Source organism: Leiobunum rupestre, chromosome 5, assembly GCF_980474605.1.
Source record: "Leiobunum rupestre chromosome 5, qqLeiRupe1.1.hap1, whole genome shotgun sequence".
Classification (NCBI taxonomy): domain Eukaryota; kingdom Metazoa; phylum Arthropoda; class Arachnida; order Opiliones; family Sclerosomatidae; genus Leiobunum; species Leiobunum rupestre.
In genome coordinates this window covers 57,590,448-57,616,071 of record NC_143388.1, presented here as the reverse complement: position 1 = coordinate 57,616,071, position 25,624 = coordinate 57,590,448, and the positions used below count along the sequence as shown (strand labels likewise).

The 25,624-nt window shown below is 36.0% G+C and overlaps 3 protein-coding genes across 3 annotated transcripts; 1 reads left to right on the top strand and 2 right to left on the bottom strand.

Moving 5' to 3' along the window:
- Positions 1 to 808: 808 nt before the first annotated feature.
- Positions 809 to 1,601, top strand: LOC149945365 (oligosaccharyltransferase complex subunit ostc-A). Its single transcript, XM_090175510.1, has 4 exons — positions 809 to 1,039; positions 1,115 to 1,188; positions 1,251 to 1,468; positions 1,532 to 1,601. The coding sequence occupies exons 1-4, from the start codon at positions 901 to 903 to the stop codon at positions 1,545 to 1,547; spliced, it is 447 nt and encodes a 148-aa protein (XP_090031636.1). The 5' UTR covers positions 809 to 900; the 3' UTR covers positions 1,548 to 1,601.
- Positions 1,542 to 5,735, bottom strand: Atac1 (Ada2a-containing complex component 1). The gene is made up of 7 exons (XM_090175509.1): positions 5,285 to 5,735; positions 4,907 to 5,192; positions 4,599 to 4,798; positions 4,248 to 4,349; positions 2,767 to 3,039; positions 1,976 to 2,205; positions 1,542 to 1,765 (listed from the first exon to the last, which is right to left on the bottom strand). Exons 1-7 carry the CDS (start codon positions 5,486 to 5,488, stop codon positions 1,615 to 1,617), a joined length of 1,446 nt encoding a protein of 481 aa, XP_090031635.1. The 5' UTR covers positions 5,489 to 5,735; the 3' UTR covers positions 1,542 to 1,614.
- A 16,013-nt stretch (positions 5,736 to 21,748) lies between these two features.
- Positions 21,749 to 23,411, bottom strand: LOC149945363 (uncharacterized). The gene is made up of 4 exons (XM_090175740.1): positions 23,306 to 23,411; positions 23,089 to 23,211; positions 22,791 to 23,007; positions 21,749 to 22,036 (listed from the first exon to the last, which is right to left on the bottom strand). The coding sequence occupies exons 3-4, from the start codon at positions 22,974 to 22,976 to the stop codon at positions 22,028 to 22,030; spliced, it is 195 nt and encodes a 64-aa protein (XP_090031866.1). The 5' UTR covers positions 22,977 to 23,007; positions 23,089 to 23,211; positions 23,306 to 23,411; the 3' UTR covers positions 21,749 to 22,027.
- Between the last annotated feature and the right edge of the window lie 2,213 nt (positions 23,412 to 25,624).

Here is a 25,624-nt window from a genome sequence, read left to right as displayed (position 1 = left end):
TAAAAAACCTTAACCGCCCGTTTGTTGCGTCAAGAAAGCAGGTTTTTTTTAACTAAATTGATATCTGATATAATGGTAGCTGTAATTCTTTACACTGACTGAAAAAGGTACTTTTTAAGTATTTTTTTAGTCCGTGTTTTTTTAAAGTTTCTCACGGCGGCCACCAGGGTGAGTATTCAAATCTGTACCACGGACCCGTAGAGGATTGCATTCCGCGGAGGGGGGACTACAACCGAGTAAAGAGAGGGGAAGACGGGGAAAACGCCTTTAGTATAAGCGGGATAGGTCGCTGATAATTTCGGTTCATGTATTTCTGGTTACAGTGAATCTTCTTTTCTCTTTTTGGTTAATTTATTTATTTACATGTGTTTCAAGTATTAAACAATAATACTATGTTGCTGGCAGCATCTAGAGGATGTTCTTGGTTTCTGTTTAACTCTTTTATAATTTATAAACACCGTTAAAAAATTAGAATCATTAAAAAAACATTGAACTATTAGTTAAATATTAACCTACATTCGGTTTAATTCAATGTTTTTTTAAATTTATTTAAAAATAATGGTTTTTTGTGGATTTTTCCTATCTGACTAACGTTAAATTTTGGTCGTAGCGAAACCCTGGTGGGAAAATATATACACGGTAAATTCAGGCGATTTACGGGGCCGCTAAAGCGCGGTACGCGTGATCGAAGTTGGCCGTGCCCGTAGACGCGAGCATTCTAGGTAGGTGTATAACATTTCTATGCCCACACGTTACAATCACGTAAAAAAAAAAGATCTCGGAAGCTAACTGTCGTCTGCTGTATCTGATGTTAAATCTCCACCTTTTCTGACGTGTACTTCGTAAACCTCGGTTAAAATTCCCTAACGCCGGTTTTGCATTATTCCACTACATTGAAAGATGGAATCTTTGTATAATTTGCCATTTTTAGTTCTAGAAATTCCCAACTTAAAACTTAAGAGACCCTCATGGCTACATCAACCTTCCGCAATGGTCATGTTTGCATTAGTTTTAGGATCATACTTCTTAGTATGCGGAGGTAAGATTTTGGTTCAGTAGTGTTCACTAACTATTGCAAATCATTCAAATGAATTGATCGATGCCTCTCTTGTAGGAATAATATACGATGTTATCGTTGAGCCCCCAAGTATTGGCTCTACAGTTGATGAACATGGCCATTCGAAGCCTGTATGCTATACTTAAGTCATCTCTCTCTAGTCAATAATACTATACCAATATACACATTACAGGTTGCATTTATGCCATTTCGAGTAAATGGCCAGTACATTATGGAGGGATTGGCATCAAGTTTTTTATTTACAATGGGTGGACTAGGTTTCGTTATTCTTGATCAAACTCACAACCCAAATACACCGAGGTTAAACAGGATTTTGTTAATTTGCGTTGGATTTTTGTGTATTCTCATTTCATTTTTCACCTGCTGGGTGTTTATGAGGATGAAATTGCCGTAAGCAAACTTTATTAGTTAAATTCAAAAGCACAATTTTAATAATATTCTTGATTTTTGCAGCGGCTACTTACAGTGAAAAAATTCAGATCACAACTTGTATTGATGAAAATAAAAACCTTTATACATTGAATGTAGTTACAAATTTAAGTAGCTGGCATATAATTAGGATCCAAGTAGTTGTAATCCCCACCCATAAAATGAACATAATCACGATCTAAGAAGGGCTTTGCACTTTCGGCTTGTTTTATTTGTTTAATACTGTGGTTTTCTTTGTGTATATCCGTTTCATGAGGGCTGCAAAATATTTAAGTCCTCTTTCAGTTAGTTACAATATAATGCCTTCCTGAGGCCCTAATTTTAACTATCATGGGATTATGAAAACATGGTAATGAAAGCACTGGTGGCTTTATTTCTTTGTGATCGAATGCCACATGCGAGTTACTATAAGGAATTTGCACAGCTAAAACTACTTTGCTTTTAAAGCTAGTAAACCATCTAACTTACCAGTCAATGCAATCATTGCAGAAATCAGTTGAATGATTAGGGGGACAATCAACACAGTGCCACCTTGTTCCAATGATGGGGCTACAATTACATCTCACACAGTGAAATCCCACATGTTGCGCTAATCCCTGAGTTTCCATTTTGGACTCCCTCAATTTCTTTAAATATAATAATTCCTGCATTTCTGGATCATCTGTTGTAGCTTCTAAAATTTCATCTTGGTCATCATCCTAGAGATATTAAGTTATTAATTTGGTGACTATCTCTAAGTGGTATCACATAGAACAAACTATATTTTACTGTGCTTTTAATTAAAAATACACATCATTAGTTTTGGCATAGTGTAGAATAATTTAAAGTCTGTTTCTTTAAATCTGAAAATATTGTTTGATAGTCAATTTTATGAAATGTCATGTCTATTGTTCTGACATTAATGTTAAATGACTTTTTTTGGGTTGAAAATGGAAAGCAGAAACTTCCCCATCTGTATATCTAAGACATTGTAAAACATGTCTGCCCCTCATATGGATATCAGTTTGTAGAGCCATTTGAAGTGTAATTGTTGGCTGATTTCAAGATTTTAGCTAAAAAATATAGAAAGACCAAGTGTGTTGGTCTGTGGCGAAAATTTTATTATCGCTAAGAACATTTTAAATACAGACTAAATTGATTGTAAGACATTGATTTCCATTCGTGGTGATTCATCTGCTCAAAGCTACACCACTTCTCCCATAAACTATTAGGAAAATGTGCCACTGAACTCGTACTGGATCAAGAGTACCAAAACTTACTTCAGAGTCATTACTTTCATCAAGAAAGTCTGGTCTGTCTTTTTCGGTGAGGAAACTGGTAGTATTAGCTTCCACAGCTGAACTGAAAGATGGTCCCTCAACATTTTCAACACCAAATGTTGGAATTGACTGCCCTTCGAAATTACTTTCTCTCGTTCCCCCAAGATTAAAGAATGTTGGAAATTTATGGCGAAAAAATGTTGATGTTTGCAGTTGAGCCAAATTCCGGCTCCTTCCGACACACAATTTACCCAGACCTTTCTTCATATTTATCTAAGGAGTAAAGCATAAGAATCAAGTTTAGTATTCACAGAAGTAGGCTACATAACATAATTGAGACAAGTATCTCTATACTATATAATACCGTACTGCTGATATTTTTTTGAAACAATGTACTTTGACATTGCTCATTTTGCAAAATATGTTTCAAAATAAGAATAAAGCTGGGTAAATAGAATATTGCATTGGTGGGTGGCGTAACACTGTGGTTTTTTTTCAGCCATGAGTGTGCTTCAATGGTTTGGCAGGAAATACTGACCCATTTCATACTAATATTCTAGATAGTTACTGCCAGAAATACATGTATTTCTGGTACTGCCCACTGAGTGAATATTAATACACTTCTGGTATTGTATGGTGTAGTTAATTTAATGAATAATTGGCGTCCTTTTATGGCCCAGTGGGAGGTAAAATTTTTTTTCAAGAAAAATTCTAAGAAACATTTCACCAAGTGACTTTAGTGAGAGCGCATGGTGATAAATTGTTCGAAATTGGCATACAGCTCTGAAAATTAATATACACGTGCCCTGAACTATACTCTCGACTACCTAAATTTTATTTTTCAAAAAAACCAACTGGAAAAACTTTTATAAGCAAAAAAACGCCCTTGTTGCCGAGGACGCGCGCATCTTAGTTTAAGCGTATTTTTAAAATGTGTTTTTTGTTCTACAAGTCTGTAAAAATCCCTGAAGAAGGAGGAACAGTTCCTCCGAAACGTTGGATTTTTTAAATAAATAAATTGTGAATTTTAAAACCGTTTTAAGTCTCTTTTCATTTAGTTTTTCACAATGTGCTTCTCTTCACTTCTTTTAAGATTATATTCAGATTGATTATTTAATGCTTAAGTTTGTTTCAGACTGAGAAAAAAATTGAAATACCATGCCTCTTCCCCACTGCCAAAAACGTACATCTGGTGCCACAATGAAAAGAAGTATATAATTTCAAAAAAAATATTAAGAAATAAATTATAATATAATAATTATAAATTATATCATTGCGAGCCTTTCTAACAGAAATTTTCAAGGGGGGTGCTGGTGAAGGGCAAGCTGATGGGCCACTAAAAGGATGCTTCCATGTCCTTTTCTCACCCCTGGGATTCCCCCCCTCCCCCTCTGCACGACCCTGTAGGTATGGCATTTATAATTCAAAATCCAACATGAATATCATGATAGGCAAGGATGAAGACCATTGTAATATCTTACATAATTTTGAGATGACTTGAATTTCCCACTGACTGGTCTTCCTGGAATTGGTATTCCAGCTTTAGATAGCTTGATGAAATACTTCTGCACTCTACTGGCCACCTGAAGTTGTACGCGAAAAGGATAAAATATCTATCAGATAAATTGTTAACATTTTTTAACTTCTAAGAGTTTTTTATAATAGGAAAAACCACTCTCATGTAGAGTTACTTTAATTAATTTTTGAGAGTACTTCCACCCATGGACTAATTAAATAGTACTTCGTGGCGAGACGTTCGCCATTTCATTAACAACTTTACATTAAGGAAAAGACAAGGATGCACTAAATCAGGCTGCACTGCAGAAATTTACCTGGGTTGGTGTTCGGTTTCCAAGTTCAGCTGCAATTTTAGCCCACCTTCTAGATTCTGTTTCTTCTGGTGGATATATGACTAAAAGTTCTTCAAGTCGTTTTTGTTCCTCTGTAGTCCAAAGTTGATTAAAAGTTGCTGGTTTATTTTTATCAAACACTCTTCCTCTAACTAATGTTTTTTCCTGATCAACTTCGTTATCTGGAAGGATGGAATTAATATAAGATTCAATTATCATTCTTTTTAAGTATGAGAGGTCATCCTTTTATACTTCATATAGGCCAAATAAGATTTTCAACAAATATCTACCTTGATTTTCAGCTGAAGGTCCAAAACCATCCGTAAAAAGGGATTTAGTTTGAGTCAATCTTGGTTGAAACCCAAAGCTTTCGCTTGAGCCATTTGTAATATACTTGGTCCAATCGACATTGGGGAGATTTTGTACGCACATGGGTTTTGGAAAATTTAAATTTGCTTTTCTTTGAACTTTTTGTACAAATGCAACAGGATATGTCAATGCCTCAGTTTTGAGGGCTCGCAACTGGTCAAGATCTTTGATAACCTGTATACGCTGAGCCTCCAATACTGCCATCGCCTAAGATATTTTTTTAATTATATCATTCATAAAGCAACTATATTCTGAAAGCTATATATGAAAGCCAAGAAAAAATGCTTTATGGCATTTACCTGTAACATATTTTGATAATCTGCATTAACTTTTAGTGCTAAATGATCAGACTCAAAGAAAAATTCTCCAATATCATCATATTCATTTTCATATTGATTAAAACTCTCATCTACAGTTTCTTCATCTGTTTTTGAAGGAGTGGCTGGCTCGTTTTTAATATTTTCATTCATATCAATGTAAGGCTGTACTAATGATTCTTCCATTATTTGTGAGACTTTTTTTCTGTCTTATGTTTTTCCCCTTTTCAATTTTAATGCATCTTGGAGGTTGGACTTTCAATGATCTTGGAGCATGTTTGCTTGGAGGATGACAATTCAAAAACTGCGCATAGCGTCTGCTTTTGAGCAGGGGGGGCTACAAAGCAAGGTTAGTAAATTTTAGGCTGGCTACAAAGTACAAACCACAAACCCATTGAGTTGGGAGTAATTAGAGGTACAATTGAAATCTGGTAGTCGCGGGACAAAAATTTTGCTTCAAATCTGAAACGTTATCACTCGACGATGCTGCCATCTATCTCTAGCGGTGGGAATCATTAAAGTCTGAAAGCAAAATCCACGTATATCATTCTTGTTACGTGGATTTTACTTTCAGGCGACGTTAGGTGGTTTTTTTCGCCTGTTCTCGGTTTTTTGAGCAGGTTAAAAAGTGTAGCCCTATGACGTCATTTTACTCAAATTCTATCTTGACGAAAAAAACGAGTTGGAGTAAGAAGGGACTCAGGGAGTAGTTAGAGGTTAAAGGTTATTTATTTGTTTTGTTTTTAAGATGGCTACCGGTGGCGAAGTCATCAAGCCACTTTCAAAGTCATTAAATACCATTAACAATTGGATTTTTGTTATTAAAAGCTTGCCATATGTGAAGATGTTCAAAGCCCGTCATGTTTTCGTGAAACAAAATTTAAGCAGACGAATTTTCTATATAATAGCGTTTTCCATTGGGAACCTCCGAGTGTGATCCGGATTTGTTGAATGACGTCACTGCTCTCTGTAGGAGGCGCTCGGAAGATTCGCCCTGGTAGCTCCCAACGAAATACGAAACGTTTTCGGAGCACTCTTTTGTTTCCCTCCGACTCTTGAGTTGGGGCAGCTGGGAGCACTCCGGGAGGCAGTACCTTGGTCAATGGAAGACGATCCTCCCTCTCGGAGTTGCCCCTTTTTTCCCAATGGAATACAATTTTGATTTTGGAGCACTCCGGGAGTGCTCGGTGGTTCCCAATGGAAAACGCTATAAGTTAGATTACTCCCTCTACACCTCCTTTCGAAGAGGAGTAAAAAGTGTAATACTTGAGCTCTGGAACAAGCGAACAAAATTCGGGACAGTGTAAATCTTACCCCGAGAGCAGGCGAATAAAACGTTTAAGCATATGTAAAATAATTACTCATAAGTATGCCACTAGCTCTATTTCTTCATTAACGGTTTGTTTCACAGATATTGCGTCATCCGTACTCTACGTAATATTTGACGTAATATTTGATGTCATATTTGACGTCATCGAATTTCAAATGCCGATAATGCCGTCGCCCAATTAGCTCTACGTCTGATAAACCGACGGCCATTATTTTAGTAAAAAACTTGTTTGAACAACCAAGGCTTAGGAGCTAAAATGAACTACAATATAGTGTCAAGTTCTGTTAATGTAATTAATTTGCAAATTAATGAAGTTCTTGGAGACTCACGTTCTAAAATAAATTTGCATTGTCAAATAAAAGAAGCAGGTTTCTTGGAAAAAATAGTTGAAATTCAGGTTGAGCTTTTCCGGGGCATCTCCAAGGTTGGAGTCTTTGCAGATACTTCTCTTATAGGCTTGATATGGGTATTAATAACGCTGGTGGAATATTCCACTTCGACGACTTTTTCCATTTTCGGAAAGCGATAACTTATTGATCATTTTCCCCAACCTAAATTACTCATTATTTAACTTCATCCGCACACACCGAGCGAGTTTATAAATTTCAATAAAGCTACATTGGGCTGACTAAAATTCCGACGCAAAAAAATCCTTCTCAATTTAGAGGTTTTCCATTGGCTTAAATAAATATGTTAGTAGCCAATAGTGTGACTCCCAAAATTACTAGAATGAATAAAAAGGTTAAAATCTAACGTAGTCCACCATTTTACTGGTTCGTGGTGAAACAAACCGTTAGTGAAGATTTTTTAATGTAATAAAGGTACAGTGGCATACTTATGAGTAATTATGTTACCAGGAATTAATACCTCGAACTTGGAATGGTTATCCGGCCGTATTCCCTATGGTAAGATCTCGGGGACCGTTTTCAGTGACGTGTATGGGAGAAAAAAAATCGCCCCCAAGGTATGAATTCCTGATGTTACATATGACAAAGAATATTCTTTGGACAGGTAGAAGGGGTCGAATTTGGTGGCTCTTCAATGGACTCAACCGAGGGGTTGGACATTCCCAAAAAAAGCGTACGGGATTTCGAAATCTCTGTGATTTCGCGATTTCGTCAGATTTCACGATTTTGTCAAAGATTTCACGATTTCGTCGGAGATTTCGCTATTTCGTCAGGGATTTCGTGATTTCGTCGGAGATTTCTTGAGAAGTGTCCGGGATTTCGTGATTTCGTCGGAGATTTTGAAATTTGGTCTGAGACTTTGCGATTTCGTCATGGATTTCACGGTTTCGTCGGAGATTTCGCTATTTCGTCAGGGATTTCGCGATTTGGTCGGAGATTTAACGGTTTCGTCGGAGATTTCGCTATTTCGTCAGGGATTTCGTGATTTCGTCGTAGATTTTTTGAGAAGTGTACGGGATTTCGAGATTTCGTCGGAGATTTTGAAGTTTGGTCAGAGATTTTGCGATTTCGTCGGAGATTTCTTGAGAAGTGTACGGGATTTCGTGATTTCGTCGGAGATTTTGCGATTTCGTCGGAGATTTCGCGATTTCGTCGGAGATTTCACGGTTTCGTCGGAGATTTCGCTATTTCGTCGGAGATTTCACGGTTTCGTCGGAGATTTCGCTATTTCGTCAGGGATTTCGCGATTTCGTCGGAGATTTCACGGTTTCGTCAGAGATTTTGAAATTTGGTCAGAGATTTCGCGATTTTGGGATTTCATAAGATTTTGCGATTTAGTCAGAGATTTTGAAATTTGGTCAGAGATTTTGCAATTTCGTCAGGGATTTCGCGATTTCATCAGATATCATGATTTCGTCGGAAATTTCACGGTTTCGTCGGAGATTTCGCTATTTCGTCAGGGATTTCGCGATTTCGTCGGAGATTTCACGGTTTCGTCGGAGATTTCGCTATTTCGTCAGGGATTTCACGATTTCGTCGTAGATTTTTTGAGAAGTGTACGGGATTTCGCGATTTCGTCGGAGATTTCTTGAGAAGTGTCCGGGATTTCGTGATTTCGTCGGAGATTTTGAAATTTGGTCAGAGATTTTGAAATTTGGTCTGAGACTTTGCGATTTCGTCATGGATTTCACGGTTTCGTCGGAGATTTCGCTATTTCGTCAGGGATTTCGCGATTTGGTCGGAGATTTCACGGTTTCGTCGGAGATTTCGCTATTTCGTCAGATTTCGCGATTTTGTTAAAGATTTCGGGATTTCATAATATTTTGCGATTTCATCAGAGATTTTGAAATTTGGTCGGAGATTTCGCGATTTCATCAGGGATTTCGCGATTTCGTCGGAGATTTCACGGTTTCGTCGGAGATTTCGGTATTTCGTCAGGGATTTCGTGATTTCGTCGTAGATTTTTTGAGAAGTTTACGGGATTTCGCGATTTCGTCGGAGATTTCATAAGATTTTGCGATTTCGTCAGAGATTTTGAAATTTGGTCAGAGATTTTGCGATTTCGTCATAGATTTCGCGATTTCGTCGGAGATTTCTTGAGAAGTGTACGGGATTTCACGATTTCATCGGAGATTTCACGATTTCGTCGTAGATTTTTTGAGAAGGGTACGGGATTTCGCGATTTCGTCGGAGATTTCTTGAGATGTGTACGGGATTTTGTACAAATGTCCGACCCCTCGGACTCAACACATGTGGAAATTAAAACTCGAGAAGGTCAAGTGAAAGGGCTCAAAAATTTAGGTCGCCCCCAAATGTAGAAATAAAAAAACGTTTGGTTAAGGAGTACAAAATAAGTCTGTTTAAATGTAGTCGTAGGTTTAAATGTTAGTTAGCTTTTCAATCGGCTAATTAAAGGACAAATTCAAAGTTAGCTCTTACAAAAGTTATTGCGAAGGATCGTCAGAAGGAAATAAAAATACGCAGTTTTCTGAAGACAGTTTTGTTATGGTACCGTACTTTTATTACGTACAAATCAAAAAGACCCCGGGCGAAGCCGGGTATTAAAGCTAGTATATAAATAAAAATAAATACGTAGCCGAGTATTAAGGCAACTTAATGCGGTTTAGCTTTTCTATATTTAAACAACAGTAGCAATATTTCGCGGTAGCAAAATGTTGACACATCTGTTTAACTTAAGCCTAATTAAATTCAAGACTATTACCATCGTTTCGACGTGATAAATAATGATATTACTATTTAAATGGAAATTAAACTATGTATTCATCCGCGATTTCCCGCCAAAAATGAGTTTGTGGTCAAGGGACCACTTGCACTAACGATAGGTAAAAGGGGCCATTTCTTCTATTTACTTCTGGTGGAAGGTAATAATCGGTTTTAACTTAAAATTGTAGGCTATTCGAAAACAAAAACAATACGGTTGCATTTCATTATTGTTATTTATTTCTATTTACATCCACGAAAAGAATGGTTTATTTAATAATTGAATAAATCTAAATTTTAAATTAAAAAAATTACAATGATTTTACTAAAAATCCAAAATAGTTTGAAATAAAATATTTTTTTCAAAATTTAAAAATTTTGCAAATTTTGATTTATTTTTAACAATTTTGGTCAAGTTTGACCAATTAGAAAAAAATAAATCAATTTCTTCGAAAAACAAATTTTTTCTATATATATTAATCCAATTTTACAGAACTAATAAATTTCAATTAATTCTTTTCAATTTTAATCAAATCTTCTGCTTTTGATCAAATTGGTAAAAATTTATTCAATGTTATCAATTTTGAAAAACTATATTTTATTTCAAACTATTTTGAGATTTTTTATGAAATTTGGTCCATATTGATCTATTAATTCGAATTTTTTTTAAATAAACCAATTTATCTATATATTATTCCGATATTTCACAAATAATCTATTTCAATCAATTGTTATAAACTATAATCGTTTTTGATAAAATTTTGTTGAATGATCTAAAACACAAGCTTAAAGATCCTCGAAAACTATTAACAAAACGCGTTAAAACTCCTGATCCGACAACAATATAAATTGAAATTCTAATTTTTCATACATTAACAGGATGTAAAATGTGTATAATGGCATTTATATTATGAATAATAAACTAATAAAAGTTACCCTCTTTATATGAAAACAATTTAATTTACAGGTACCCCAGAGGTCTATAATTCCTATAAAATCCTATATTTCAAAACCCCAGGGGGAGAAAAGGAAAGGGTTCTACCAGAAGCCAAAATACAGCTTAACCAAATCATATACTGGAAAGAATTAATGGGAATATAAGCAGATCTGTTGTTAAGACACGTAGATTATTCGATGACAGTGAAACCAAAATTAATAGTTTATTTGTAAAAGGAGTAGTGGATATATAAATATTCTATAGTTTATTATTAAAGACACACTATCAAGGTACTTGGCCCCGAAACCAGCTTTTTTTAAAAGAAAATATTTTTACAAAAAGCTAGTTCCAGGGAGTAAATATTTTACAACTGTAGAGTGGCGCCACCGCAGAAAAATCCAATTCCCCACTCCCCCCCCCCCCTCCAGAGTTATTCCCAAATACTACGAACTGACCAGGGGTCGGTTTGTAGTAAGAACGCCATCCCCACTCCGCTAATCCTCATCCCCTGTCACAATAAGGAATTACCTTAGAAGAACTCGAATTTTTTTGGAGGACTCTAGCTGTTTCATTTACGCAAAGAATATAAAGCCCTTTATATTCTTTGATTTACGTATCTCCAGACAAAAACAATTGCAAACATTCGATATTATAATAATTCCAGGGCCCCCACTCAAATTTTCAATATTTTTATAGAAAAAAAAGGATTATATTTCTAAAAATAAAGGACTTTATAGGACTACAGATGCTATTTCATTTACTAAGTTTATGCATTTAAAAACCAAATCTATATTTAGAGAAATAAATCTTTGATTTTCACTTAAAAAAGAAAAACTATTTAACCATTTTACGAGGGCAGCTCACTCCAATGATTATTAGGACACCCTCGTATGATTAAATCACGATTATATTAGATTAAAATTAAATCTGTAGCTGAGGCTGTACAAAAATTAATGATTAAATCATAATTTAAAATTTAATAATGATGATTAGGATACCCTGTAACAAAGTGATCCGCCCCTCGCCATATTGTCACCAAAATAAACTAGTAGCTAAGAATGTTAACAATAAAAAAAGTATACACTAGAATGATTTGGTATAGGAATTTATCCTATAGCTAAATCTAGCAATTTAACTGAGTGGCGAGATTTGAAATGGGCAAAATATCAAAATTTTGGGACTTTTGAGGGATTTTGCTAAAAATATAGGATGTTATAGGACATTTTTGAAAATATAGGATTTTATAGGAATTATAGGACCTCTGGGGTCCCGGTAAATTAAATTAGTTTTAATAAATCCATTGAAAATGAAAAGGAGCACTTTCTAAAATGAATATACAGGGTGTTTTGTTGCTCGAAAAGTGATTTCTACCCAAATTGCATCTAAATCAAAAAATATTTTCACGTTTTTTGAAAATTTAAATTTTAACCGATAGGTGCTATAAGAAAATTGTAAAGAGAAAATTGTAGAGCGTCACCGAAAACGTACAAATAGCGTTGGCGTGAAAAAATAGACGTCTTTTTCACTGACAAAATACGACTTGAAAAAGTGACAAGTTGGGCAAGCTAAAATAACGTTTTTTGAATTCCATTGGGAGAGTAGTGTAACTTTATGAAAGTCAGAAATTTGTTAATCTGGTGTTTAATGCAATTTGGCTGGCAGTAAAACTCGCATTTGGGAAATTGTTTATAGGCATAAGTACCATTCTTACAGAGCAACGCTTCACCACGGTTTACGAGATGGAGACGCCCAACAACGGCCGGATTTTTGCAACTGGCTGCTAAATTCCGTGCACGACGTCCCATAATTCCTCCGCAACATGCTATTCTCGGATGGATCCTCGTTTGCAAGAGACGGCCCTTACAATCACCAAAATAATCATGTTTGGGAAGATACAAATCCACACTGGGGATATGAACACCGTCACCAACTTCAATTTGGGCGCTTGAATGATTGGATTGGTCTTGTTGGAAACCGGTTAATTGGTCCAGTATTCTTACCGCAAAATATAAATGGCCAGAGTTATTTAGATTTCTTGAGAAATGAGTTAGAACAACAACTTGACGAACTGTTGTTGGCGCAACGAGCAAGACTGTGGTTTCAGCATGACGGTGCCCATCTTCATTACCACAGAGCCGTGAGAGATTACCTAAACAACGAATTCCCACAACGATGGATCTCTTTCTTTGGGGCTTCGTCAAGAGCCACACTAGAGCTTAAAACCTAGTTTAGCTAGGTTTGCATGCCAGTTTTGACCACCGACGATAATTCTTGGTTCACACGTGCGAAATCGCTTCACCCCGATTTGCTTATAGCCAAGGCTTAACGCCATTTTAAATTATGGCCAGAATTTTGAAAATACTAAAATTTTTCCCAAAACAAATAGTTAATCATGTTTACTATACATACAGTAATATTATTGGACATTATTTAGAATTTTATTTCCTTTATTTTTGAAAATACGAGTAATTTTACTTCCCCACCTTGTCGTTTTGAAAGCGATTCTACTCGATCTGACTTGGACGAGTTGCTTCGTGAACCAACACCAAGCAATTTCTCAGGCTGGTTTTGAAAACTAGTTATCTAAAACCAAGGACAGTAGATACAGGGACGAGAAAGCAGGGGAAAAATATTCGATTTTAAACGTCTTCATATTCACGGGGAGTTAGATGTAAACAAACCGCGGCCATTGTTAAGACGTGGTTCACCATGGACAGTATTATTGTGGTTAGTTTTTACCATTTTGATGTTAAATTAAAAATAAAACTACGAGCGTAAATAATAAAATGCCCATTTGTTTTGAACACTTAAGCCTCGTTAAGAACCGCTAAAATTAGGTGACCGCCATTTTTTTTGTTTACAACTAACTCTCCTTGCGTTTAGGTCGTTTTAGGTGATATATTCCAACAGAGGCCGCCAATACACTTTATCGTCCCTGTATCTACTGTCCTTGTCTAAAACGAAGCGATTTTGGGGGTAAGTGTGAACCTGGCTAAGGACAAGGTGTACGCCACTCCGGTTGAGACCCTTGAAGAGCTGCGTCAACGAATTGTAAGCGCTTGCCGGGAAGTAACCCCGGAAATTATTCAAGCCGCCTTCGACAATATGACTGTTCGCGCCAGAGCCTGCATCGCAGCCGAAGGTAGTATTTTTGAAACGTACTTATAAATTTTGTTTTTAAGTAGATAAATAAAATGTCTCTTTGTTTTTTAAAAAAAAATCGCATTTTTCATCCTACGAAAGTAAATCGTGTAATACCTTCTTCACCATTGTCTCCTCGATTTTTCAGCGGTGTTTATTGCATTAAACACCAGATTAACCAATTTCTGACTTTCATAAAGTTACACTACTCTCCCAATGGAATTCAAAAAAAGTTATTTTAGCTTGTCTTATTTTTTTCATTGAAAAATACGTCTTTTTTTCGCGTCAACGCTATTTCTACGTTTTCGGTGACGCTCTACAATTTTCTCATTGACAATTTTCTTATAGCACCTAGCGGTTAAACTTTAAATTTTCAAAAAACGTGAAAATATTTTTCGATTTAGATGCAATTTTGGAAGATAGTAACCCCCGGCACGTTTAATGTACAGTCTGTCTGAAAAGTTTGTTCGTCCTATAATTTTAAAATTTAAATGGGGATAATTTATTTTATAAAAATGCTAGTAACAAAGTTCTTAGCTTGCTGAAAAGAACAGAAAAAGCCCTACAATACACATATTTTGACATAAGGAAACGTATAGGTTTTGAACTATTTTCGTCTAAACTTTCCAAAATGAGAAATAGTAACTTTTTTTGCCGCTCAGAAATTTGATGTTTAATTGTGATTTTCATATTCATCTGGGTCGATTTAAATAGGAAAAGTGTTTGAATTTTTAAATTTCGACCAATAGTTCGCGAGCTACGGCCTTTTAAATATTAGGAGAGAATACGCATTTAACTAATTGGCGCAGTACGCAAAACTAACATATCGAGAAGTCGATGAATAAAATTGCGACGCCGAAACAACCTTCCGTAACGTATAAAAATAAACGTCATAAATTTAGATAACTATAAATATTCAAAGTCATAAACGTAAACAAATAATAACACACAACGCGATTGATATTTATCGATACACGCGCTGTTTCTTCCCCCAACAACTACGAATATTAAATTTGTGAATAATGAACAGTTAAGGCGGGCTTATAAAGGAGCGATAAAATGCCAATAAGCTTGCGCGTGAAGCCGAAAGCTGATAAACGCCATCGGAAAAAGTTTCCGGAATCGGCCTCTGCTCAGAAGACTCCTGCTGAGCCCGTTGCTCAACTTGACGTGATCCCGTGGTTTGTGGCTCCTCTCGGATTCCAGACAAATTGTGAAGAAAATGTAACCGACGATTTTTATTTCGTCATAGAATGGCTTGCCATATTATTGGTTGTTAATAACGATAACGTGACTTAAAGCTAGAGCTGAAACCCCAGAAAAACGAGCGAGAATATCAAACGGAATTTGATACCGCCAGAAATACATGAACCGAAATTATCAGCGTCCTATTCCTCTAACACGGAAGGCAAGTTCCCCGTTTTCCCCCACCTTAGTGGCCGGATGTCATCTTCCCCTCCTCGAAAAGAGAACCTCCCCACCTCCGCGGCGAAGGTTTGAATACGCTACCTGGCGACGGGCGAGCGAAACTTTCTCGAAAAACAAATAAATGAAATATGCTGCTGGGGAAAAATGACAAGTGCATCATGTGTCAGTGGAAGAAAGGCTGTCACTATTAGAAGAAACGTCCAAGGAAAGAATAGCTCAAACAAATATCATCGTAATCAGTTAATTGTTATTAATTAATGAAGCCCAGTTAACGACTAATAAAAACTAGTGTAACTTGACTACGTTAAAAATTATAAACAATAAATATTTGTATTATTTTGTTACAATAATTGTACTTGTTTTATTTGAAAAATAAATCTGAATAGAAACATAAAGGTAGCCTTACTCGTAAACGAAATCATCATTTCTATTGTTTGTTTCTACTAGTTCTTTTCTTGTGGTTTATTTCAGTTTCTTCTTCTTCCGTAGCCTTTTGTTTCTTTGGTCTTCCCATATTCTTTGCTACTGCAGGTCTAAATATTTTTATCTGGGTTTCATATATCTTAAGTAGCTCCATTAAGTAATTTATATATTTTCCGATTCTAATAAAACTAAGTATTTCTCTGTTCTTTCATACATAAATGGTCCTTTAAGATTAGTTGAAAAGGTTTTTAATTCATCTACTTTTTCCATATTGAACAGCTGCTGCAGCTACCGCCTTCCACTGACCTCTCAAAAACAAAACAAGGCTAAGCCTAGGTTTACAGACCACGTTTCTCACGATCTTCTTCGATGAAATAATTTATCTTAGCCTCACTAGATGGCGGTCTAGTTACCCGTGGTGCATTCGAAATTTTCCCTGTAGTCGCGGGAGGCGGAAAATTAAAAAGGCCTCGCTTGTTAACCCTCCCCTTTCGAACGGGGAAATTGCCGTCCGACAAAAATAAGCTCGCTGATAATTTCGGTTCATGTATTTCTGATACCGCCAAAGTCGGAATTCGGCGTAAGCTGTCTGCTACAGCAAGTAGGCAATCGGCTCTCGCCTCTTTGTAAACGCATGCGCGAGAGCCGACGCTGATGAATATTTTCAGTTTCGTGTAAAAGCTTCGGGATTTCTCTCGCTTTGAAACCCGCCTAAAGCGTTCCATTTCCTTTCACGGATATTAGAAAACTCAAATATGATAACACAATGCACGGCAAGAAACAGATAAGTTTAAACATGGCTTTTTTTAATCCGTAACCATAAAATCCACACTGTTTAACTATTTTGCCCAGTTTGAATGCCAAAAGGTTTGACGGCGAAAACACCAGGACGTTATTGGCGAGGTTCCCTGTGGTTACGTAAATGATCCATTTCCTCTACTCGTCTTATAACCGTTTTATTCTCAAAGTTTTGCTTGACATTATAAAGATATAATTATGTAAATACAAAGAACGAATGAGTTGGCGGATGTTAGCAAATAGTGTGATACCTAGCTTGGTTTTTGGTCGTATTCTACATTAAAACCAATATTGTGGTCATTTTCTTTTCGCGCGCTGTTTAAAACTGGAATGGTCCAAAATAAAACAGAAGCGGGGTAAAACCGGAAGCGATGCATGATACTGCAAATTTTTTAAACAACTACCACAGCGTTTGATTTCATTCTAGAGAAATTTTAAAGAGTAAATTTCCGTAGTTCCTCGAAATGCATAACATTCACGCAACGTTTTCTGGTTTAACAAAATACGTGACGTTGTGTAGCTACTCGGAGTCCGTCCGAATTAAATAAGCCTGATATAAATTAATTCGTTTGCGTCTATCGGCTTCACGCGCAAGATTATTTGCATTTTCTCGCTCCTTTATAAGCCCGCCTTAACTGTTCATTATTCACTCCTTTAATATTCGTAGTTGTTGGGGGAAGAAACAGCGCGTGTATCGATACATATCAATCGCCTTGTGTGTTATTATTTGTTTACGTTTATGACTTTTAACATTTATAGTTATCTAAATTTATGACGTTTATTTTTATACGTTACGGAAGGTTGTTTCGACGTCGCACTTTTATTCATCAACTTCTTGATGTTAGTTTTGCGTACTGCGCCAATTAGTTAAATGCGTATTCTCTCCTAATATTTAAAAGGCCGTAGCTCGCGAACTATTGGTCGAAATTTAAAAATTCAAACACTTTTCTTATTTAAATCGACCCAGAGGAATATGAAAATCACAATTAAACATCAAATTTCTAACCGACAAAAAAAGTTACTATTCCTCATTTTGGAAAGTTTAGACGAAATAGGTCCTTATGTCAAAATATGTGTATTGTAGGGCTTTTTCTGTTCTTTTCACAACCAATTCGCCACCTGCACCTGGGGGCTTATTCTATCTTTTTCGTAAAATCGAGACTCGTAAAATATAACGAGTTTCTTTTAACGAGCGCTTAACGAATTTTCGTTAAAAACGTATTCTATCTCGAGTTTCGTTAAGCTCTCGTTAAATTTTTCTCGTTATTTCCGAATTCGTTTTGGTAACGAGTGATGACGTAGTTCCGATTGATAAGCCAATGAAATATGGTGTTACAAAGGTGCCTTTTTTCACATTATTTAAAATTTATCAAATTTATCATTTGTTTCATAACCCATTCTTTTTAAGTTCTCCTGCCAATAATATGAACCTGATAGCAACCCACAGCGTAAAAGCGTAATGCAATCAATATCTAGTTAGGTAATAATAATATATTAATAAATTCTTTAAAATATTAAACATGTTTTCGTATACTTTGCTATCAACTGGAACAGCAGTACTCAGAGAGCCAGAAAGGCGATTTTCCAAAGTTTGACAAAGTTCTAAAACCAAAATTCTTGGAAGTCTGAACAGCTTTTTGAGCGTATATTAACTTAAGTCCCATCAGGAATTCATACATCGAACTTGGAATGGTTATCTCGCCCGATTTCCGTCTCTATCTAGGGGACCTTTTTTTTTCATCATTTTGACGTCAGAGCATACGTGTTTTCTCATACGATTTTCAATGGTATTAAATCAAGGATTCTTTATAAAGAATCCTTGATTAAATCCTAGTTTCAAATAATTTCATCCCCCTGTGTCGAAAAAGGGTTCAAACATCTTTTTGCTTTTCCCTTCGCTATCGCTCTATTGATAGCGACGGTCACCTCGTCATTCGGACTTCGCGGTTCTCAAGGGCATTGTCACTGCTGACAATTTGACAGCGCTAACAATGCCGGACTTAATCCTTCCACATGGAGAGGTCGGGAGAGCGAGCTGACCCGTCGCTATCAATGGTGGGGTTTCAAACCCTAAATTTCGAAATGGGGAGTCGAACAACAAAAAACTACAGTTGTAAAAACGGGAGGTTGCGCGGGGTAAAAACTCCTAAAGAGGGGAGACGCGTGCGAGGGGGCGATTTTTTTTTCTCATACACGTCACTGAAAACGGTCCCCGAGATCTTACCATAGGGGATACGGCCGGATAACCATTCCAAGTTCGTGGTATGAATTCCTGGTCCCATGCATTGTTATTTTCATTTTCAAATAATTGCCTTAAAAACTCCATCCTAAAGACACCACGTACCGCCATTATAATCTATATTTTCACACAAAAATGATGTAAAATTAAAAAAAACCTAGTGAACTTCAACCTTTAAAAAACCACCAAATACTTTCGTCCAATGGGAGCACAGTCGTAACTGTTTACGAGCCAAAATAGCTCTCGTTATCTTTAACGAATAAGCCTAACGGATTTTCGTTACCGTTAAGAGATAGAATTGCTAAAAATCAGATTTCGATAAACTTAACGATTTTCGTAAAATTTAACGAGTAACGAGCCATTTTTAACGATAACGAGAGAGATAGAATAAGGCCCCTGGCCGTGCTATGTAGATAGCGTGCTAGTTAGCACTCTTTCCAAAAGTATTAAGTTCATCCCTTTATAAAATTATAGCATTGTAATACGTGTACGTAACTAATGTTAGATTACACGGTATATAATTTCAGTGGAAAACAAGGAAAGTCTTAGGACTTGGCAGCATGACATCACGCCGTACGTTTGGCCATGGCCGCCATGCTTTTTTTGCCAGTTGGAAAAAGCATGGGTGACGTATTATCTACGTCATGCTGCCAAGTCCCTATATTGCAATTTTTTCATTGGTGATTTCTAATTGATCTCTTTCATTAGTCCATCGATTATACGCTTCTAGCCCCAAAATAACTCTATATTCCTTCCACTGCATTTCGAAGAAGGGTTCTGAAATAAATAGGAGGCAGAGATCCAGTTCGAATGAAAAGGTTTTGCAGTTGCAGGGGCGTAGGAACGTTCTAGAAGTTGGAGTGGGCAAAGAGAAACCAAAATGGGTCTGGAGAATGGTTTTGAATTTTTAATGGAGTGTAGCTTCTCCAAATGCACGTGTACGTTTTACTACTATGTAAATTGGCGGGAAAAGACTGAAATTTAAACACAGTTGAGGTTCTACAATCTTAAAATGCTTTTAAAATGAGAATTTGAGCCTTTTGAAGATTTCAACTGACCAACAAGTTGGAGGGGGCAATAACATTAGTTGCCCCTCCCAGCAAAATTCTAGGGAGGGGCATTGCCCCCCTTGCCCCCCTGGTTCCTACGCCCCTGTGCAGTTGGCATTATTCAGTGTAAAGGAATGCACGACCCTAACGTAGGAAAGTTTCCTTTCCGCACGTGCTGCTTTGGAATTCATGGAAAAACTAATATTTCTAGATTGAGTGCGAAAAAACATAATTTATATTTTCGCGGTTACTTTTAAGTTCTAACATTACGTAGTACTACGTTTACATGCCGGCGGATAGAACGATCTTAAGTAGAACGTTCTTCGCAAGAACGATCTAGCAGCATGCAAACAGGTTGGAACGATAGTTGGATCGTGATTGGCAAAAACAATAAAACGAGGTAGTCCAGCGCACTTAGAACGATCTAAGAAATATATATTTCCTCCGGTTTTCTATGATAAAATTAAAATGTGTAACAAAATAAATATAAATTATATTCTAAGCTCTATTCCACAACTAAACATTGACTAAATACTTAATTCAAATTATATTGGAATTTAGCTGGTAACTTACACCTTAGATTACTTTTAATTTATCTGTGTGACAATAAACAAGAATATTGTCTTGATTATTAAGCGGGGCTTGTTGCGCATAGCCGCATACCAGCCCAGTAAGTGACATAAATAATAACTCTCGAATTTAAAGTACCGAACAGTAATTTTTTGATTAATCATGTCTACTTCGAATATTAAACAATACTGCCCATAAATTGAAAGGCCATGATATTTATACAGAAAATCGGAATATAAAAAATCAAGTTTAGATAACAATCATCTTACTCTGCGATTAAAAAACACATGACAAATAATAAATACGTGTAGTTGCGAACATCCCGGTGTCCCTTAAATCTCATTTTAACTATTCAGAGGACTTATCATTATTCCATTGGTAGTAAGCATAATTTATTGATGGGTCGCCGCAGCACACGATCAGTTGTTTTGACGGTGACCACTTTTACACAACCGTCTGCGCCAGGATGTATCTCCTGTATTCTGCCCAGCTTCCAATAGTACCCCAGTAGCACAATTTAGTCGGGCCGATGGACGTATAAAATCAGTCGGCCGACTAGGTCGGGTCGTAGTCGGCCGTCTCGTAGTTGGCCATAGTCGGGCCGTAGCTGATCGTCTTGGTCGGGTCATAGTCGGCCCTCAGCTGGTTAACAGGTTGAAATGTCACAGCCTGTTTTATGGTCGGTAGAGAGTCGCTGTATTGCTATGACCCCTACCAAAATATCAGTCGGCCCTACCAATTTTCGACCCAGAAACCAAGACTGTGTAATAGTCGGCCCTACCTGTAGTGAGTCACTTTGCCTAGCAAAATATTAAGACTATATCAGTCGGGCCTACCAATTTTTGGTCACTTTCCTGACCAATAAATCACTGCATAAAAGTCGGCCCTACCTATTTTTAATAACGTTATAGACCAAACATCAAGACTATGTCAGTCGGCCCTACTTAATATAAGTAAATTTGCCGACCAAACATCAAGCTTATCAGTCGGCCCGACCAATATTATGCTGTTTTGCCGACCAAAAATTAAGGCTGTATAGTCATAGGATCTACCAATATATCAATTAACAGTACTAATTTCACATGGATATAATTAAATGACAAAGATACATTCTTAAATGTTTAAGAGATTTTAATTAAAACATATTTAAATACTTTGGCTAACAAACTTTCGTTACTCTCGGAAAAAAAATTAGTTGAACAATTTGATATATTTATAGGTCAACTTTTAGACACTGTTAATAACTTATTTAAAATGATTGATACTTCATGACAAATTTTAATTTAATAATGTAATATTTTATTTTCAATAGGAGAATTTTCAAACCAAAGTTCGTTTTCAAGTCATAGTTAAGCATTTACCCAACTAAGCCTTGAAAAGGGACTTTGGTTCGAAAGCTCGCCTATTGAAATTAAAATGTTATATTAATATAAGTTTTTAGTCATGAAATATCTTGTCTTTTTAATTATACGTGACTTATTTTTTTTAAATTCATGATTATCAATACAAAATAAGTTTTTAAACACTATCTTCCTGGTCATTTTTGTCAGTGTCTTTTGACTCCATTGCTTTTAAGCTTATCCTTAGGCATCCCCCGTTTCTATCCTTCGCGTGTTTGAACCATAATTTTATTGAAGATTCTACATCTATATCTTTTCCCAGTTTCAAATTGGTTGACCGTTTTACTGCTTCTAGAAAAGAGATAAATCATAAGGTTAAATTGTTAAACATTTATTATTATTTACACTATACCAATGATGAAATTTTTTATTAGCATGTTTACAAAAGCTTCTTTTTAATTTGCTCCGATCCAGTTACAATTTAGAGCAACTTCATTTGTCATTACGTTTCGCATAATGCTTCTTGTGGAGTCAGATATCTTTTTTGCACCCCAAGTTGAAATTTTGTCTACCTAATTAGTAATATATTTTTTTAAATAACAACCAAGTATTACATAGAACAGTTTCAACACCAATAACTGAGATAATGGAAATAAATTTTTTTTGGGAATGGATAAAAACCAAATATTTAAATGGAAATGGACATTTTGGCTTTATTAACAGGGTTCAAACAACAGGCTCCAAGGCCCATAATTTGGACAATGTATGTATCAATTATCTTTCACCATAGAATGGGAAATTATACCTCCCTCAATTGACCAAGTAAAATACCTTAGCTGTTAATCTATCAATTTGTGGTTCCTGATACCCCGTAATTTGGGCACTTACTGCCTCACGTACCTTTTGAGATTGAAATTTAAACTGTGCGAATTTAGAAATCCCAGCTAAGCTAAGCTAAACTTAAGTACTAGAATATTATTAATTTGAAAACCTGAACTAGATACTCGAATGCTGAATTTTTTATACTTATAACGACTAAAACAAAACAAAAGACTTTCACGTGCTCCCTATAAACTTTAGCCATTAAGCATGCATTCAAACTTACCGATTTTCTTCTTATGTCACTATCACACCAGAGTTCATTAAATTCTCTTACGTCCTTGACTTTGTTGATGGGAAATTCTGGCAAGCCAGTATAATCTATATCCATTGGTTTTCCACTACCACTGCCAGCTAAACTATTGACCACTTCAGTAAGAACTTTTATGTTTGTAGTTATGTCGCACAACATTGAGATAACAGATGTTTTTTTAAACTCTTATCTGAAATATCCGAAAGCAAAATAGCATTGTATTTGATTCACGTTATATATTTAAAAACAAATGTAATTATTCCTGATTTACCATTTATAATGCTGGGGATTGTAGAAGTTGTTGCACGTTGAGACTTTGCACTTTCTAAAAACATAAGGCAATTTCTCTATTTCCATAATGAATAATAATGTAGACCAAGGCCTACCTCTAAATCTACGAAAGTTGGGATTTAGAATTATAAATAAGCTTTAAACCCGTAAATGTTATGTAAAATACCGAATATTATTTAAAAACTATATGTAAATACTTTTATGGCCGGAAAAAGAAGAAAGGTCGCTTGGAAATTGACTCGGATGGAACCACGGATTTAACTACCGCTTTAACAAAGGGCACAAATGAGCGGGAAAACACACGCGTGCGGAAAAATTATTATAAAAATACACAGACTCTCTGGGTACGTTCAGTAACGCGAATCTGGGAAAAATCGGTTTTTACTTGATGTTTGCTTGATGACCACTCATCGTCATAATGACGTAGAAAGTTACTGAACGGTGTTATTTTAGTCAGCGCTGTTTTTAAAGATGGCGGCTATAAATGTTAACACAGACGCGTTTGACGTCAAGTCATCAAAAAAACCTTCTCACCGAGATGGTTTTTTTGATGAGCATCGGATGCCTATCATGACGTCAAATCGGAAACGTGACAAAATGTTGGCATCGATTACTCAGCGATGTTTTTGATGAGCGTTACTGAACGAACCCTCTAACCGTCTAAAGCCTGGTTTTCACTTGGCGGAAAATCACCGGCAGAAAGGTTGAAGTCGGCGGTACAGTTTTTGGCGTTTCGCGCGCTCCCAGCGTCAAAGCGTTTTCACTTGGCGATATCTTTCAGCAGAACTTTGAAGGTTTTTTTTGGCGGTTTTTTTGGTTTGAGAGATTGAACGTGATTCTAGCAAAGGCCTAAAATAAGCGATGGATGATTTATCGGATCATAGTAACGAATCATTGATTGAAGCGCATATAAGCTTTTTAAATTTAATGTTATTCTACATGAAATATCGAGTTCAAAGAAGTATGACCTATGAAAGATCCGTTTGGGTTAAAGAGATTTATAAGAAAAGGAGACAACAAGGTTATCAAGAAAACTTAGTGAAAGAAATGAGGTTTAATGACCAAGAGAACCATTTTCGGTATGTTTAATAATTTTGGAGGGAGAGGATAAATGAATGAATAAATATATATAGATATTTAATTTTTATTAGTTTTTTCCGAATGTCAGCTGATCAATTTGATAAGTTGCTAAAAATGGTCGGGCCAATAATAACGAAAAAGGACACCCGATTCCGAGCAGCTATTCCTCCACAAGAAAGACTGGCGTTAACATTGCGGTAATGAAAATTTTATCTAGCGAAGCTTCTTATTCTCTAAATAGCCAATTTTTAATAAAATTTAGATATCTTGCGAGTGGAGATATGCAAACGAGTATTTCTTTTGGTTTTCGGATAGCAACACCCACAGTCAGCAATATCATCCGTGAAACTTGCGCTGCAATATGGAAAATATTACAGCCAAATTATATTCAAATGCCAAAATACGTTCCTGAGTGGTTAAAGATAGCTGATGGATTTGAAAAAAGGTGGAATATGCCACATTGCTTAGGAGCTCTCGATGGCAAACATGTCGTCATTGAATGCCCGCCGAAATCAGGCTCTAAATACTTTAATTACAAGGGGACGTATAGCATTGTTTTATTGGCATTATGTGATTCGCAGTACCGATTTATTATGGTTGACATTGGAGCCTTCGGTAGTCAAAGTGATGGGGGCATATTTTCCGCTTCATTGTTTGGTCACAAATTGAAAAATGGTACTTTGCTTCTGCCAGAAAACCATTTACTACCCAATTCTGATATTTCATTTCCCCATTATTTTGTTGGCGATGAGGCGTTTCCCCTTATGAAGAACTTAATGAAACCTTTTCCTGGTCAATGTTTATCTTTGGAAAAAAAAATTTACAATTATCGTTTAAGTCGAGCAAGGAGGGTGATAGAAAATTGTTTTGGGATTGCAGCCGCAAGATGGCGTATCTTTCGTACAAATATAAAAGGGAAACCCGAAAACATTGATAACATTATAAAGGCTGTCGTATGCCTTCATAACTTTATGATGACAGAGGAACTTTCCAAAATACCCCAAGAAAGACAATATGGCAGCCCTGGATTTTCAGATGCAGTAGACAAAGATGGCAATACGATTGAAGGTCGATGGAGAACATTCGAATTGGAGAATGTAATTGAAGATTTAGCTCCTGCACGATGCTCTAATAGGCATAGTATTAAAGCTGGAAATTTTAGAAATACTCTTTCAAATTATTTGTGTAATGAAGGGCAAGTGCCTTGGCAAGAGGAATATGTCAACAGAGCCTAATTTAATTGGTTTTAAATAATTCATTGGTAACACATTGATCAAATCTTTCGTTTTTAAACAATTTATTAAAATATGTGTAATACTTTTCAAAAACATTTTAATTCCATTTGTTATATATTCTTTAAAAACATTTTAATTCCATTTGTTATATATTCTTTAAAAACATTTTAATTCCGTTTGTTATATATTCTTTAAAAACAT

What these genes read in the sequence shown, in the direction of transcription:
- LOC149945363 (XM_090175740.1), bottom strand. Translation starts at nt 22,976, where the DNA reads ATGTTGTGCGACATAACTACAAACATAAAAGTTCTTACTGAAGTGGTC.
- Atac1 (XM_090175509.1), bottom strand. Translation starts at nt 5,488, where the DNA reads ATGGAAGAATCATTAGTACAGCCTTACATTGATATGAATGAAAATATT. An exon ending in GAAACCGAACACCAACCCAG is followed by an intron (nt 4,350 to 4,598) that starts GTAAATTTCTGC and finishes GTACAACTTCAG; the next exon opens with GTGGCCAGTAGAGTGCAGAA. An exon ending in ATGAAAGTAATGACTCTGAA is followed by an intron (nt 2,206 to 2,766) that starts GTAAGTTTTGGT and finishes TAATATCTCTAG; the next exon opens with GATGATGACCAAGATGAAAT.
- LOC149945365 (XM_090175510.1), top strand. Translation starts at nt 901, where the DNA reads ATGGAATCTTTGTATAATTTGCCATTTTTAGTTCTAGAAATTCCCAAC. An exon ending in ATACTTCTTAGTATGCGGAG is followed by an intron (nt 1,040 to 1,114) that starts GTAAGATTTTGG and finishes CCTCTCTTGTAG; the next exon opens with GAATAATATACGATGTTATC. An exon ending in AACATGGCCATTCGAAGCCT is followed by an intron (nt 1,189 to 1,250) that starts GTATGCTATACT and finishes TACACATTACAG; the next exon opens with GTTGCATTTATGCCATTTCG.